The sequence below is a fragment of the Lepidochelys olivacea genome (genome assembly GCF_965140295.1).
Source record: "Lepidochelys olivacea isolate rLepOli2 genome assembly, chromosome: 1".
In the NCBI taxonomy this organism is placed as follows: Eukaryota; Metazoa; Chordata; order Testudines; family Cheloniidae; genus Lepidochelys; species Lepidochelys olivacea.
The window spans coordinates 2,834,300-2,851,759 of record NC_140411.1 but is presented as its reverse complement, the minus strand read 5'-3'; the positions used below and the strand labels follow the sequence as shown (position 1 = coordinate 2,851,759).

Genomic DNA, 17,460 nt, shown 5'->3' with positions numbered 1-17,460 from the left:
GGGCCTCAAATGGAGTGCCCTGCGTCACCCCTCTGTCTGTCCATGACCGGTGAGTCGTGTGACTGCTCCCTTCTGCGAGGTCAGCGACACAGATCCCTCTCACAGCCTGAGTGCCTGGGTGCCCAGATGTTCGATAAGCTGCTCTGTCCTGGGCACCCTTCCCCAAGTGACCAGTGAGGAGACCTTCTTCTACTGAAGGGGTGGGCAAACCTTTTGGCCTGAGGGCCACATCGGGGTTGTCAAACGGTATGGAGGGTCGGGTAGGGAAGTCTGTGCCTCCCCAAATAGCCTGGCCTCTGGCCCCTGTCCACTCCCCTTCCCACTTCCCACCCCCTGACTGTCCCTTTCAGAACTTCTGACCTATTCAACCCCCCCTGCTCCTTGTCTCCTGCCCACCCCCTCCCGGAGCTCCCCCACACCAAACTGCCCCCCAGGACCTCACCCCCATCCAACTCTCCTGCTTCCTATCCCCTGACTGCCCTGACCACTATCCATACCCCCGCCCCCTGACTGCCCCCCTCAGAACTCCTGACCCATCCAACCCCCCACTCCTTGTCCCCTGACTGCCCCCTCCCAAGACCCCCTGTCTCAAACTACCTCCTCCCAGGACCCCACTCCCTATCCAACACCCCTGCTCCCTGTCCCATGACTGGCCTGATGCCTATCCACACCCCTGCCCCCTGACAGGTTCTCCAGGACCCCTATCTCCTGACTGCCCCCCCCCCCCAAACCTCCATGCCATCCAACCGTCCTCTGTCCCCTGACTGCCCCCCAGGACCTCCTGCCCCTTATTCAACTCCCCTCCTCCCCCTTACCAGGCCATTCAGAGCGGTAGGACAGGCTTATTGGAAAGCCTGGGAGGTGGGCAGGCAGAAGCTAGCTTCCCTGGCCGGGAGCTCAGGGGCTGGGCAGGACGGTCCCATGGGCCGGATGTGGCCCGCGGACCATAGTTTGCCCACCTCTGTTCTACTCCCATTGTTTCCTCCTCTGGGCCCCTCATCCCCAACCACAAGGCACATCTCGCTATGCTCCCTCGAGTGGGATCTCTCCCTGATTCAGATGTAATAGGCTTGCAGCTAACAGCTGGAAGAGAATTCTCACTGACTGCAAGTATCCTCCCCTCCCTCCCGGAGGAGTTATGTCACCTTCAGCTGCAGGGCAGGAGCTGATCTGAACAACTCCCACCCCTGGAAGCATGCAGCTTCCCCCTGCTGCAGAGGATTCAAAGAGACTCTCTGCCATTGCCTCTGAAGTGCCTGGGACTTTCTCCTTTCCCTCTGGGGTCCCAGCAGAACGCTCCTTCTTCCTGCAGGCAGACACTTTAACAGCCTGAGCTACTCGGAAGAAATCATTCCCAATCAGCATTTCAACAGGGTTATCATCTGCTAACCCCACTGATAGCACAGCTTCCAAACCCCCAGTTTCTGTGTGCACTTTAGCCAAAGGAATAAGGATTTTGTAACCTCCTGTTAATAAAAGCTCTGCTATCTATCCTGTCAGTATGTCACCTTCTTGCACTATGCTCTGCCTAACGACAGAAATTTCTGCCCCTATATCTTGCCTCCCAAGGTGTTCCCTCCACTAGTGCTGACAGCTTCGATATGCTTCATGCCTGGTTGTGCAGAGGCTAACTTTACAGTGGGAGAAGTGAGAGGTGCCTGAGGGGGTTCTGGGCTCAGGGTTGCAGCATTTGCATGGACCAGCTGCTCCCTCCTTTCTCCCAGCACAGGGCATATATTCCTCAGGTGATCAGAGGAATTACAATGGTAGACCCTTCTGGACTCTTCTCTCTTTACAGGAGATTTGGGTCAGGGATTGTAGGAGTGAGGTAAATTAGAACCCTGCCTCTCATCGAGTTTAAACCCCTCTGTCTGTGGTTTCTTCACAACAGCTGTTTGTGTCTGCTCAAAATCATCAGCTAGAAAAGAGATCTCATCCACGGTTTTTGTCATTTTGTCCCACAGACACTGTTTTAAACCATCTTTGCACATGTTTAACAAATGCTCCTGAGCAACAAAGTCAAACATTCCTTCAAAGCTTGTAACACCTTTGCCCCTTTCCCACTTCCCCATCAAATCGTTCATTTTGTTTACATGTCCCAGCCTGCTCGTACCAGCCCCCTCCTGGTGGAGTGGGAGGGATCTGGTGCAGCTTTTCCAGCAAGTCCAATGTGTGTCTCTGCTGTCCCTCTTTCTCCTCAATAATTTGTTCTTTTAGTTCCACAGATCACAGCCTCCTCTCTGGCATCCTCTGCCTGCTTCAGCGCCACAATTCACCTATGTCTGCGAGCTCAGCACCTCCACGTTTTCCACTGTTTCACTGTTTTCACTCATCTTGTTGCTTTTCTGTCCCTACTTCCCTTTTCTGAAATAAAGAAGCGGAAAGGAGCAACCTGGTAACCTCTTTGACTCTGCTTCAGACACCACCCGTAACGTCTCACTAAAACTCTCCACACTAGTGGGTGAAGTGCAAATCTCACCCAGCAGAGCAAGCTGCTCATTTTACCCTGCTAACAGCACCACTGCGATGTACTTCCCCAGGTGCAACCTGGAAGTGGGCTACTCCTGAGCCTTTTCGCATACCAGTCTGGGCCCCCTCTCACACTGTGAGAAGCTGAAAACCCCTCCAGGTCCTGCATTCCCACAAACATTCCCAGGCAGGGACAGACCTAGGTGTGTTACATGAATGCTGTTGCCAACCACCCATGAACCAACAGTAGAAAGGTTCCAGCCAATTCTCCCCAGAGCTGTGTCATCTTGCCCTGATGAGAAGTCAGACCAGGGTAAGTTTATTACCCAGTCTGCCCCTCCCTCAAAGTGTCAAAGTGGAACGAATAATGCACCAGCCCCTGTTCCTGAGAAGATTTCCCTTTATACTTCAAACAACGCTCTGGTTTAGTAAAAAAAAAAAAAAAAACCAAAAAAAAAAACAGATTAATTAAGTACAAAAAGATAGATGTTAAGTGATTGAAAATAATAACTTTGAAATAATAAGATCAAAGTAGATTATCTAAGAAATAAAGCTATATCACAATCTGAGGTCTGTACGCTAGACAGTCTATATACACTCAGTGGCAGTCTTTTTGTGCTGCCGAAGCTTTGGGCGCCCACGTGATCACTGGCCGGACAGTGGCATTCCTCGCTGTGCCCACTTCAGAATTTGCTGCTCTTTGTGTCTAGTAACGTATCCCCAGCAAGAAAGCTTCCAAAAGTAAAACACCACTGATGAGGGCAGCTGTGGGTTCAGTATAACCTCGCTCCTGATCTTGTGCTGCCCCGTGATATGGAGCAGCTGCTGGAGACCAGGAGCATTGAAAATGTCAGCCCAGAGTTCCTCAGCCCCTGCATTTTGCTTCCATCCCCTGGAGCTGGGGTCCCCATTGTTCTATAGATCTGCATCTTTGCAATAAGCCTGCTGCTGCAACATCCCCACAAAGCCTGAGGAAGGGAAGAAGGCAGCCGCTGCTACTCTGTGAACACCCACATCTTTCGAGGAGCCTCCAGCCCTGTCTATGAAGCTGCCACCTGCCCAGTAATCCCTCCAGACAGGTTCATACTGAGCTGGTAGCAGTTTGCAGCTGCAGATTGCTAGAGAGTAATGGCCAGGGTCTTCCTTTTACCTGTATTAATAACCAGACTAATGAGCACTGCTTCTTGCTGCACTGGAGGTGCTAGGGCTCTTAACTGGAATAACTATAAAAAATGTCAACATGAACAAGACATCTTCTGTCCTAATGTCATTTGAAAAGTTTAACAAACTGTTTTGCCTGTAAGTTTAAAAAAAAAAAAACAATTCAGACTGAAGCAGACACCCAGTGTGGGAAATTCCAGTCCAAATGATTAAAGATTTTTTGAACTTATAAGAAACTGAAAATAAGGTCTTCTAACTGATGTTGTCAAATAAACTTCATTAACGGTGGTGTCACCAGCACCACCTATCCATTTGTGAATCCCATTCAGTTAAGCTCTTTGCTCCAGTAATGACTGTGGAGAGGAGTTCAACAAGCCAAATATCATGGAATCATAGAATCATAGAAGATTAAGGTTGGAAGGGACCTCAGGAGGTCACCTAGTCCAACCCGCTGCTCAAAGCAGGACCAACATGAACTAAAACATCCCAGCCAGGGCTTTGTCAAGCCGGGCCTTAAAAACCTCTCAGGATGGAGAGTCCACCACCTCCCTATGTAACCCATTCCAGTGCTTCACCCCCCCCTCCACTACTGAAATAGTGTTTCTTAATATCCAACCTAGAGCTCCCCCACTGCAACTTAAGACCATTGCTGAAAGCTAAGGAAATAAGCCACACAATAGTCTCTTTCCTCAGAACTTTACAGCTGAGCTTTCGGGGCCCACAAGCTTTATGGTGCACAATCTCGGCTGCCTGCCTCACAGTCCTGCTCCCAAAGCTCAGCTGATTTTATAGGGTTTCCTGGCTTCCCTCTGTGCTCCAGACAGGCCTGTCAGCCCCAGCACTGTGTCCTCACTGTACTCAATGCAGGTTCCTTGCCAGGCTGCACCAGATCCCATCCCAGCCCTGCAGCATGGGGAGCCCAGATTGCGGTGGGGGAGGGGAGGATGGTGGAGATGATCCAGCAAGTGGATGGGGTTGGAAAGGAGGGGAGCGAGCAACAGCATGGTGCTTTGGGGGGAAAGGCGTAGCTTGGGCGGGGCACGGGAGGAAGAGGCTGAGAAGCGAGCGGGGCCTTTCGGGAGATGGAACAGGGAAAGCTGCCTTGTGGAAAGAGGTGGGGCAGGGGGCAGGGCTTTGGGGAATAGACTGGGCAGGATGCGGGGCCTCAGAGGTCAAGTTAAAAACAATTAGAATGGTGGCAATCCTATGAGCTATACACAAACCGATTCCTCAGTTTGTCACACTGACACAGCACAGTAAGTCCAAGAAAGGATTTAATGTCAATTTGACTGTCCAGTAAGTGATTCAGGGAAGGGGGCCCAGCACCATGTCACCAGACAACTCTGCATGGAGCTCATTCTCAGATTCAGAGCACATGAAGGACACTTTAGGCCCCTTTATGAGTAAGGAGCCGGAGCAGTCTTACCCGGATCTTTTTGGTCCTCACCCCGTAGATGATGGGGTTTAGCATGGGGGGCACCAGGAGGTACACGTTGGCAATGAGAACGTGGAAATGAAGGGGCACATTCTGGGCAAATCTGTACATGAGGGAGATGAAAAAACGTGGGATGTAAAAGGCTAAAATGACACAGAGGTGGGAGACGCAGGTTTCAAATGTCTTGAGCCGGGCGTCCTTTGTGGGGAGGCTGAATATGGCCCTGAGGATCTGGGTATAGGACACAGCGATAAAAATCCCATCCAGACCCATCACACAGAATGTCACAAAGAGTCCGTAGAAAGTACTGACATGGGTGTCGGCACAGGCCAGCTTCGCCAAGGCTATGTGCAAACAGTACGGCTGGGGGATGATGTTGGTTGTGCAATACGGCCACTGTCTTACCAGGAAGGGAAAGGGCAGTACGACTATGCTGCTGCGCAGAACCACGGCCAGGCCCATCTTGGCCACCATAGGGTTTGTCAGGATGGTGGAATGTCTCAGGGGATCACAGATGGCCACATAGCGATCCAATGCCATGGCCACACAGATTCCAGACTCCATCACTGAGAAGCAGTGAGTGAAGTACATCTGGGTGAGGCAGGCACTGAAATTGATCTCCTTGGAATTGAACCAGAAGATTGCCAGCATTTTGGGCAGGGTGGACGTGCACAGGATCAGGTTGGTAACAGCCAGCATGCAGAGGAAATAGTACATGGGCTCATGGAGGCTCGGCTCCGTCTTCACGATGAAGAGTATGGTTAAGTTCCCCAAGACGGCGATGGCGAACATGGTGCAGAAGGGGATGGAGATCCAGACATGGGCTGCCTCCAGGCCAGGAATGCCCAGCAGGATGAAGGTGGAGGGGTTGGTGCAGTCGGTTGTGTTGGAATCTGACATAGAGTAGGAGAGAAGTTCTCTCCTACTTGTACCACGTGTTTCCATGACTTCCTGTAGATGCCCAGAGTGATGGTCGCAGTAAAATTACCTGGATGGAGAGACAGTGTTAAATGAGTCAATGCATGTACTACTGGGGGCTGTTCTCATGAGTGAAGCAGATTGGTCGCCCTTCACACACTGAAAAATGATATTTTAATAATTCAGAGAAATGAACTATGAACAAATGACCTTACTAATCTGAATTCCATATTTTATGGTGCTCTCTGCCTCAATAATTCCCACTCATCGTGGTGTGGGAAACCTTACTGGGCACCAGTAGGAAACACAAGTGTGGATACTGGTTATTCATCATTGGTCCTTAGACCTTATCTATACTACCAAGTTTTTTTTCGCTCAAAGCAGTTTTTGATGAAGAAACAGCGGCGGTGTACACACTGCAAAGCCACTTTCAACAATGGAACTGCTCAGTTTCAGTGACAGAATATAACCACTTTGAGAGGAGGTTTAAGGCTTTTTACGGAAAATTTTTGTTTATTTTATTGCTGAAATGGGCTCCACAAGGCATCCAACATTACCCATCCTGACTGCTGTGGTGAACAGTTTCAACTCCTCTCCCCTCCAACGAGGTGAACAGCTTCCAGCCTTCCCCCTTTAAAGGCTCAGGAATTTTAAAATTAACCTTCCCGTTTGCTGGGTGTGGAGTGCTCACACCACACTTTCCCAGGTGGCCATGGCAGCTCCACGCTTGGGCCACTGTGGAGCTCCTGAATCTGCTCCGTATTTGGGGAGAGGAGGCTGTGCAGTCCCATCTGCGCTCCAGCCCTAGGAACTGCGATACCTAAGGGCAGATTTCATGCAGCTTGTGGGAAAAGAGCTGTGATCAGGACACCCTGCAGTGCACAGCAAAGGGGAAGGACCTGAGGCACGCGTACCAGAAGGCAGGGGAGGCAAACAGTATCTGTGTTGCTGTGCCACAGAGCTGCCATTTTTATAAGAAGTTGGATGTTATCTTCAAAAGTGACCCCATTTCCACCACCAAGAACCCTGTGGGTACTTCGGTGGGGGTACTCCTATCAGTGTAGTTAATCCACCTCTCTGAGAGGTAGTAGCTCTTTCGATGAAGAATTCTTCAGTAGACTTCTTGCTGTATATACCAGGGTTAGGTTGCTCTAGCTATATCTCTGAGGGGTGTGATTTTTTTTTCGATTGCAAAAAGGAGCAAATGCACTTTTCATTTGCATTAGCAGAGGCCTAGCATGCCAGTCACGGGAGGGGAGAGTAGCCATTCGCTTGGTGATGGTGAGGCCTCAGCTGGAGTATTGTGCCCAGTTTGGTTCTCCAATATATAGGAGGGATGTAGAGAAACTGGAAAGGATCCAGAGCAAGTGACAAAGATGAGCCACAGGGTGGAATGGAAGCCATACGAGCAAAGGCTGAAGAAACTGGGTATGATCAGTTTGGAAAAGGGAGGATTTTGGGGGGACCTGAGAGCGGTCTGGAGATACTTGAAAGGTTGCCATAAAAAAGATGGAGGAAAGTTGTTCTCTGTTGCCACATGAGGCAGGGAAGAGGCAATGGGTTCAAACTACAGCACAGCAGATTTAGATTTAATCTCAGATAAACTTCCCAACTGTAAGAACATGAGGACAATGGAACAGACGCCCAGGCAGGTTGTGGAAAGTCCTTCATTAGAGGTTTTCAACAGGAGGCTGGATAGTCATCTGTCTGGGGTGGTTTAGACACAACAAATCCTGCATCTAGGCAGAGGTTAGACTAGCTGATCCTTGTAGCACCTTTTAACTCTGTTGCTCTTTTGATTCCATGATATCAAATCCTGGTGTCGACCAGGTCTTATTCAAACACAAGTTATGGAGCTCAATACTGGGGTAACTGGGAGAAATGTAATGGCCTGTCTTACACAGGAGGTCAGACTGGATGATCTAATGGTCCCCTCTGACTATAAACCCGAGGAATCTATCAATATAGAAAGTAGTCCAGGCATTTATATTTATTCTGTCTCATAACACACAAACAAGGGAATATTCAATTACACTGAAAAGCTGAACATATAAAATTGATAAAAGAAAACTTGTTACATAAAACATATTTGGCCTGTGGAACTCCTTGCCACAGACATTATTGGAGCAAAGAGCTTAGCAGAACGGGATTCACAAATGGATTGGCCATAGTTGGCCATAGTTGGTGGTGCTTGTAAGAGCCCCACCCCCTCCCCTACCCCATTAACAGCCAAAGCCCTAAATTTCAAGAGGTGGCGGTTACAGTGTCTGTGCATTAACACACAGCTGGCTCTTGAGGTTTTACTCAGTTCTTACTCCAGACTGGATGTTTTTCTGCAATATCTGCTTGAGGGCTTGTCTACATTTAAAAAATGACAGCAGGGCTGCAACAGAGGCCTGAGCAAACTGCGGCTCGCGACCTCTGAATCTAGCCTTGTATTGGACGTCTACTAACAACTTTCATCCTGAAGGATCCACTGTGCCACTGAAATTAAGCCACCTTAGGGCTGGAGCCCATCATCGAGGGTCACAGTAAAGAGGGGCATTTTGGCCCATGATACTAGAGCAAATTCAGCACCTGTGGCAAGGGCCCTCGGATGTTTAGTGGCTGTGTGGAGCAGAAATGAATTCAGACCTACTCTCTGTCGCATCATATGTATGTTGCACTTGGTTTGTCAAACCGAAAGAGATGGGTACCTGTGATTTCTGGGACGGAAGTCTCTTTGCTGGGAATCCCCCTCAGGCAGCCGTGTCCCACCCCTCTGTCACCCCAGCATCTGCAGTAGTATCCCATGCCGAGAGCTGACACAGCGATGTGCACTGTTTATAATATAGCTCTGTGCAATCCCAGTGGGGTTCGCCCAGCTCCTAGGGGAGAAGCGGTGTCTGGATGCAAACAGGCTGGAGACCAGACACTCTCTAGCCAGTCCCTCTCTTTCCATTGCCGTGCTATGTGCTTGTTATCCAGCTTCAACAGTAAACAGCAATTAAGGGACCTTCCCAAAGGGAAATGAGAACTCTTGATCTCTGTGCTAAGTCAGAGAGGAATTGGCTGCTCTGTGTAGGTGTGTATATATAGAAATTATAGTTGATTACTAAGGAAGCTAGGGAGAGTGCCTAGGTCTCTTAGGGTCTGATGCTAAGTGCCCAGGAGGCATGGGTAGATAGTAGACAGACAGATCTGGAGAAAGATGACTGAGGGGAGACACAAACACTTTCTGGAGGCACATGGGACTTTCACTAAGTGATCAAAGATCAGTAATTCTCACATTAACTATTACCATACCACATAGAACCTTTCATTGAAGGATCTTCTAAATACGTAGCAAAGGAAAGTCACTATGAACATATCCCTATTATATCCATAGGTAAACTGAAGGACAGGGAGACATGACTTGGTCAAAGTCAAACAGAGAATGAAAGACAGAACCCAAGAGTCCTGAGTTTCCTGCCATAACAGCAGTCTCTCCATCAGTAACTGAATGCATGATAAGCGGGAAATGGACTCATACTGTCATAGGGTGTGTTCATTGGGTGTCCTGACAGACTTCTGTAGGGTTCAACCTGGAACAGAGGTACCACTGAGCACTCTGACATACCAACCTGGGCCCCTCTCATACTGTGAGGCTCTGAAAAGCTTCAAGCCCATCCGGGTCTTGCACTTACACAGTTACATCAGAGCTGTACTGTCTTGCCCTTGTCAGAAGACTGACCAGTGTAAGTTTACTGCCCTGCCCCTTTCCCTCAATGTGGAGAGGACAATACACCAGCCCCTGTTCCTCAGCAGATTTCCCTTTGTACTTCAAACAACACACTGTTTTAGGTAAATAAATAGAAAGCAGATGTACTAAGTACAGAAAGATGGATTTTAAGTCGTTATAAGTTTTAGAGAACAAATCAAAGTTGGTTACTTAAGAAATAACCAAAATTGCAATCTAAGATCTATTTGCAAGTCAGGATTTGAATCAAGGAGTGTCTCACCCTGATGGGAAAAACAGCCCACCCATCTTTCAGACACAGGCTAGAAACCCCTTCAGCTTGGGACAACATACCCAGTTCAGTTCTTATCCCTGAGGTGGTTCCGGGTGTTGAGTTGTGGGGGGAGTGAGTCCAAGTGACAATGTCACTTTCCCCCATTACAGCTTCTGCCATGTGGAGGGAACTTCATTTTTCCAAGCAAAAGCCCCCAGCGCAGTTAGTGAAAATCTTCAGGCACAAGACGGAGTTCAGTGTCACATGAGCTGGTCACGTGCCCTTGCATGCTTCGATAATTCATAGCAGGGGCCATTATCCATATCCTGGCTCAACATTCACAGGAACATCCATCAGGTGGGGATAATCTTCTTCTAAGGCCTATCATGTTTCTTAATGCACCATTACCTTGAATGGTCCATTCATAATATGCTGTCTAGATGGGATGTGAACTACATTGTGGCTGTTACCAAAGAGCAAACACATTTGAAATACAGGTACATAGTCAATATTCATAACTTTAGGTAAAAAAGAATACATGCATACAAATAGGGTAATCATGTTCTGTAAATGATAACTTTTCCATTGATACATTACAGGACAAACTTTATATAAAACACATTGTAATCATATGACCATGGTAAATATGGTGACGCGAGGGTGTTGCTTTGGAGCACATAATATCAGAACTCGCCCCTTAGTTTACTGCAGGAGTGTTTCTCAATGACTAATGCAGTGTCAGTGTGCCAAATGCCTTAATTGGGTTTTGACCATACAACTCCCAAATGTTGCAAGCATTGTGGTGTTACCCACAGGTGTTCTTGCAAAGTTCTGTGTCCCTCCAACACTTTGTAGATCAGGCTAGTGAACTCAAAAGTCAGCAAGTGTGCCTTCTTAGGGTCACTAGAGAAACTCTATTAATGTCTGTGCAGCATTGTTTACCATTGTGCTTTTCCAACTGGTGATATCTCAACAACGATATTCTACAAGGCCATGAAGTGGTGTGACTCAGTTTCCCCTTTTACACAGCAGACCAGGTTTATTATGCTTTCCCTGCTGAGAGAAGCTTTGAACCTCTTTACAGATGTTGGCTGAGAAACACTATCCCCTGAGAAGCACTATAGGTCTTCTTGTTTACTACTCATAGCACGGCAAATAGCTTTTCCCAAAATCATGCATTTTACAACTTTTCATCAGATTTACCATCACTGCCAAATTCTTTGTTGTTAGGTTTACTCTTAGTATCAAACTTTGCATCATCAGATTTAACATCATCACCAAATCTTTTATCCCAGGTAGATGTTTCCATATATTTTTATTCTACCATGCCTTTTGCTTGGACAATTTGGTTTGTTCAACATCCATTGGGTTGTTCAATTGCTCTATGAACCTCAGTATGTATTAATTTACTGTTTTTTCTTTTCCCTCAGTGTCCCGTTCAGAAGGGATCTCAGTCTAAGTTTATCTTTGGTGTCTTGGTATGCCCGGGGTGAGGTAAGGATGTAAGGGGACTTTGCATTTTTGCTTGCCCTCTGTGGAGCAAAGAGGAATGGGGTAAAAAGGAACATGCTTCCCACCAAGTGTAAAACACTCTGTCTGTGCTTTATTCAGAATAGATTCTTGTGTCTGCTCAAAATTATCACCTAGAGAAGCCATCTCATCCACAGTTTTCATGCTTTTCTCCCACAGATACTGTGTTACATCATCTTAACATATATTTAAGAAATGTTCCTCAGCAACAACATCAAACACTCCTTCAAAGCTTGTAACTCCTTTGCTCCTTGCCCACTTCCCCATCAAATCCTTCATTTTATTCACATATTCCGCATTACTCATACCAGCACCCCTCTGAGGATTTGTCAGTTTCACTCTATATGTTTCAGGAGTAATCTGAAATTGTTTCAAATCCATTTCTTTGAAATTAGAATAATCTAAATGATTCTCAATTAGCATTTTATTGACTATATCCAGATCTTCACCAATTAACTTTGCAACTAAAGTGGGCATCTTCTGGTTATCAGGAATCATATGAATCACAAATAGCGTCTCAAAGCTAGTGAAGTATTCAGCGATATCACCTGCCTCGTTGTATTCAGGACACATCTGTTCTGATTGGTGGACTTTTCAAGAGGTCCCTGCCTTTCTCCTTTCCAACCTCTGACCACCTCTCCAGTCAAAGTTTTTTTCTTCTAGCTGTGTTCTAAAGTGTTGAGTTGTGGGGGGAATGAGACCAAGTGGTGATAACACTTCCCCCTTTTCTAGTTTCTGCCATGTGGAGGGAACTTCATTGTCCCAAACAGAGATACCAGCACAGTTAGTGGAAAAGTACAGGCACAAGGTGGAGTCCCGTGTCACATGAGCTGGCCACATGCCCTTCCATGCTTTGATGAGTCACAGCAGGGGCCTTTACCCATATTTCGGCTACAGGTAGGGAAAAGCTTCTACCATGGCCCATTGTGTTCATCGATGAGCCACCCAGTCAAATATCCATTCACAATGTGCTGGCTAGACTGGATTTAAACTACTTTGTGGGAGTTACCACAGGAGCAAACACATTTGAAATACAGGTAGCTCATCAACATTTGTTACTTCAGAGGCAAAAATGATACAGACACACAGATAGGATAATCACATGCAGCAAACCACGGTGTTTCCATAGATACCTCACATGACATATTTTGTACAAGATTTGTTGGAACTATATAACAGTGGTGAAAGTGGGGTGCCAGGGTTTTGCTTTGGGGGTAGAGAGTGTCACAGCAATGTACCTATAGAACTGGAGCTCTCTGAATCCTAATTTGTATTTTTATATAAGACAGACATCCATGTCCTGAAAAAGACTGCATTCTCCTCTGTACCGTAGGAGAAAAGCATTCCGAGGTACAGAGCAAAGGAAACTAGCCTCAGGGCCTTGGCGCTTGGTGTGCAGCTCCCCGCTCCCAGAAGGAGGCGCTAGAATGGAAGCTGCACCCTGAGACTGGGCCTAGAAACTCAGAGCGAGAGGCCCCCATCTGGTGGGCATCCAGCCACGGGAGCTTGCGCAGGTCTGTGACAGCAAACCTGGAGCTGCTTCCTTGATGCTAGGGGACTGTGAGTGGAAGGAGAGTGGGGTGGGTGATCCCAAACCTGTGTGAAGAGGTCCACAAGCGGTTCTCTTCACCCTAACGTGGTTCAGCTCTCCCAGACTCTCCCATTGCTTCAGCACGCCCTTGCCATAGCTCCCCATTGGGCGCACTCTGTTTCTAGATTCTCTCTTTCCGGGCACAGGATTGTTAAAGCAACAGACCCAGGCCTTGCAAATGGGGTTTCTAAAACATTTCCTTTACTTTAGACAGCACAAGAGATCCCGAATACACACGATACAATACCTGCCCACCATTCCCTGCCTCAGTGAACACAAGATCATGTAACCCTTCTGCCCGTCAGAGTTGGCAGCAACAAGGGCCGGGTTCAATATCTAGGGGTTCCATTCCAATAACACAATGCAAACCGGCTCGAGCCCCCACCCAGTGACCTGGGACAAATATATATATCACCCCCGCTGGGCGCCTCCAAGAGGCAATACTTCCCCTCTCGCAAGCACATAGTCTGAGTGTAGCTAAAGCCTTTTAATAACAGAGAGAAACAATGTGGCATTATGTTGGGGAAACACCACCAACAGGATTCATAACACAACCCAGGAGAAAAAAAAACCCCACCCCAGGCAAATTGGGGCATGCCCTTTTCCCTTTGGTTCTTGAGTCCAGCAACCCCAAATCACCCAAAGTCCCAAAAGTCCAATGCCCCAAAAGTCTCTGTCCCTGGTCAGGGCAGCCCCAGAGTTCGAAAGTTTATCTGCGGAGCTTTACCTCCCAACCTGGGTGGAAATGGGACGGGGGTAAGAGGCACCTTACGTGATCTGAAGCTGACCGCCCCATAGCTCCATAGCGGCGCTCCGCTCCGCCAGCCGCCCCACAAACTCCTTCGCTCAGCTGCACTCTGCTCCGCCAGCCGCCCCACGAACTCCTTCGCTCCGCTCCACAGCCCACAAGCAGCTCCTGCCATCCACACACTGCTCCGTGTCAAACTATTCCACAATATATTTTCAGGCTCCCCCACTACTTAACACAACACTCAGTTATTTCAGCTCTTAGGTGAATTCAGCTTATAGTAGGGGAGCCCCAGTGCTGGTGCACTGTCAGCCCAAAGTGAGCTCAGCAGCCTATAACTAGACTTCTAATGAAATCAAAATTAGATCTGATATTCCACAGTGGAGAGAGGAGAAAGTGCAATTAGCATGTAAGGCCCTCACCAAGGGGCCCATGCCACCAAGTATTAATACTTGTCCCCAGACTCTTTCTATTCACACAGTTTTGGAACCCATGGCCCTTGCCTAGCGAGTTCTACTTAGTTGATGGTGAATCCCTCCATCATAACAAAAGGCCACGTACAGTTCCAAGCACAGTTCCCATAATCAGGGTAATAACAATTTATTCTTCCTGCCCCAATAACAGAGACACTGGGGATCCCACAGCAGCCAAAGTGACCATTTGGGCAGCTATGGTCTCATTCTAGGTGTGGTGGGTGTGCCTATGCAAATGAGATCGGCCCCTGAAGTTCTTTTCCACAACTTGCCACACCTCACCACCAGATGTCAGGGTGGAGCTCATCCTGACACTGCTTACATCATAAGAACGGCCATACTGGGCCAGACCATAGCTCCATGTAGCCCCGTATCCTGTCTTCCGACAGTGACCAATGCCAAGTATTCCAGAGGGAATCCAAACCCTGTCGACCATTCCTAGCTTCTGGCAAACAGAGGGAAGGGACACCATCCCTGCCTATCCTGGTTAATAGCCATTGATGGGCCTATCCTCTATGATTTTATCTAGTCCTTTTTTTTTTTAATCCTGTTATAATTGTGACCTTCCCAACATCCTCTGGCAAGGTGTTCCACAGGTTGACTGTGCATTGTGTGTAGGAAAGCTCCCTTTTTTTTTTGTTTTAAACCTGCTCCCTATTCATTTCATTTGGTGTCCCCTTGTTCTTGTGTTATGAGAAGGCTTAAATAACACTTCTGTATATACTTTCTGCACACGAGTCATGATTTTATGATATTCTCCATCTTATTATCTATCCCTTTCTTAATCATTACCAACATTCTGTTCCCTTTTTTGACTGTTCCTGCCAATTGAATGGATGTTTTCAGAGAACTATCGACAATTACTCGAAGATCGCTTTCCTGAGTGATAAAAACTCATTTAGACCCCATCATTTTATACGCATATTTGGCTTATTTGGAATGATGTTTTCCAACGTGCATGACTTTGTCCACAGCACCCTGGAGGAATCTTTGGGGTTTGTTCAGAGCCCTTTGGCGTGTCCAGGGGCCACCTCCTGGAACTCCTGGCTTCTCCTCCAGCTTGAATCGGCACACACTGCTCAGATTCCTTTCTGCTGGAAGATACGGAGCACCCTCTCCCGGATCTGTTTGTTTTTCACCCCATACACAACAGAGTTTAGCATGGGGGCCAACAGAGATTGGCCACCAGGATGTGGACATGGTGGGGAACATTGAGGCCAAAGGGTTGGGTGAGGAAGATGAAGAGGCCAGGGCTGTAGTACGCCAGGACGACACACAAGAGAGATGTGCAGGTGCTGAAGGCCTTGAGACGGCAGCAGCCTCACACAGCCTGGAGGATCATAGCACAGGACACAGAGAAGATAAGCACATCAAATCTCACCAGCATAAAAGCCACAAACAGGCCATAAATGGCACTGACTGTAGCATCCCCACATCAGCTTCACCACGGCCATGTGCTCGCAGTATGAGTGGGAGATGAGGCAGCGCTGGAAGAAGGGCAGCCTGCGGACAAGGAGGGAGAAGGGGCTCACCAGAAGGACCCCACGTGCCAGCACCAGGCTTCCCCTTGTCACTATGGCTGGGACGGACAGGATGCTGGAGTGCCATAGGGGGCAGCAGATGGACATGTAGTGATCCAAGGCCAGGGCCAAGAGCATGCCCGAGTCCACCGACGAGATGGAGTGGACAAAGAACATCTGGGTGAGGCAGGCGTAGAACGCAATCTCCCTGGAGCCCAGCCAGAAGATGCTCAGCTTTTTGGGCAGGGTGGACGTGGATAGAACCAGGTCGGTGATGGCCAGCATGGCCAGGAAGAGGTGCATCAGCTCTTGCAGGCTCGACTCAGTCTTTATAATGCAGAAAACAATGACATTTCCCAGCACAGCAATGACATACATGATGCAGAAAGGGAAGGTGATCCAGAACTGGGCCTCCTGCAGCCCAAGGATGCTGACCAGGAGGAAGGCAGCAGGGAGGGAGCGGGTGGGACATGACATGAGCTGCTGTTCTTCTCCTGCCTGAGGTGGGAGAACTTTGACCCTCCAAACAAGCAGCAAAGATCCCAGGAGGGCTGATTCAATTCCTGGGAAAGAGGGGTGCAAGTGAGTTACTGAATATTGGATCCAGTTCCTCTGTTCCAAATACCAGCTTCTGCCCCAGGACAGCAACGTACACGGAATCACTGGAGTCAGGGGTTGTGGCAGCACGGTCTGTCTCTCCAGAGACAGCTTGAAGTTTTTTGGTTTGCTTTTTCTCCTTTGAGATTCAATTCCCTTTCCTGTTCTGGCTTTCCGTGTGGCATGAGTATGAGAAGACTGAAGCGTGATGGGGTGTTGTAGACTCTTTGTTTGTTTCCTTTCTTCTTTCTTAAACAGTGCAGCAAGAAGCAGTGCTCATTAGTCTGGTTATTAATACAGGTAAAAGGAAGACCCTGGCCATTACTCTCTAGCAATCTGCAGCTGCAAACTGCAACCAGCTCAGTATGAACCTGTCAGGAGGGATTGCTGGGCAGGTGACAGCTTCATAGACAGGGCTGGAGGCTCCTCGAAAGATGTGGGTGTTCACAGAGTAGCAGCGGCTGCCTTCTTCCCTTCCTCAGGCTTTGTGGGGATGTTGCAGCAGCAGGCTTATTACAAAGATGCAGATCTATAGAACAATGGGGACCCCAGCTCCAGGGGATGGAAGCAAAATGCAGGGGCTGAGGAACTCTGGGCTGACATTTTCAATGCTCCTGGTCTCCAGCAGCTGCTCCATATCACGGGGCAGCACAAGATCAGGAGCGAGGTTATATTGAACCCACAGCTGCCCTCATCAGTGGTGTTTTACTTTTGGAAGCTTTCTTGCTGGGGATACATTACTAGACACAAAGAGCAGCAAATTCTGAAGTGGGCACAGCGAGGAATGCCACTGCCCGGCCAGTGATCACGTGGGCGCCCAAAGCTTCGGCAGCACAAAAAGACTGCCACTGAGTGTATATAGACTGTCTAGTGTACAGACCTCAGATTGTGATTTTGCTTTATTTCTTAGATAATCTACTTTGATCTTATTATTTCAAAGTTATTATTTTCAATCACTTAACATCTATCTTTTTGTACTTAATTAATCTGTTTTTTTGTTGTTTTTTTTTACTAAACCAGAGCGTTGTTTGAAGTATAAAGGGAAAT

At 48.0% G+C, this 17,460-nt stretch overlaps 1 protein-coding gene and 1 pseudogene across 2 annotated transcripts in view; both read right to left on the bottom strand.

Annotated features, from left to right (window-relative positions):
- Nucleotides 1-5,965, bottom strand: part of LOC311514553 (olfactory receptor 52R1-like) — a gene marked incomplete at both ends in the record, with an annotated part of 69,502 nt that extends 63,537 nt beyond the window's left edge. The window contains one exon of the mRNA XM_084617124.1: nucleotides 5,057-5,965. Coding sequence (XP_084473250.1) covers nucleotides 5,057-5,965 — 909 coding nt within the window. The remainder of the gene's footprint in view (nucleotides 1-5,056) is intronic.
- A 9,410-nt stretch (nucleotides 5,966-15,375) lies between these two features.
- Nucleotides 15,376-16,293, bottom strand: LOC311514624 (olfactory receptor 52R1-like; annotated as a pseudogene). Its single transcript has one exon. The product of its transcript is annotated as an olfactory receptor 52R1-like (transcript).
- Between the last annotated feature and the right edge of the window lie 1,167 nt (nucleotides 16,294-17,460).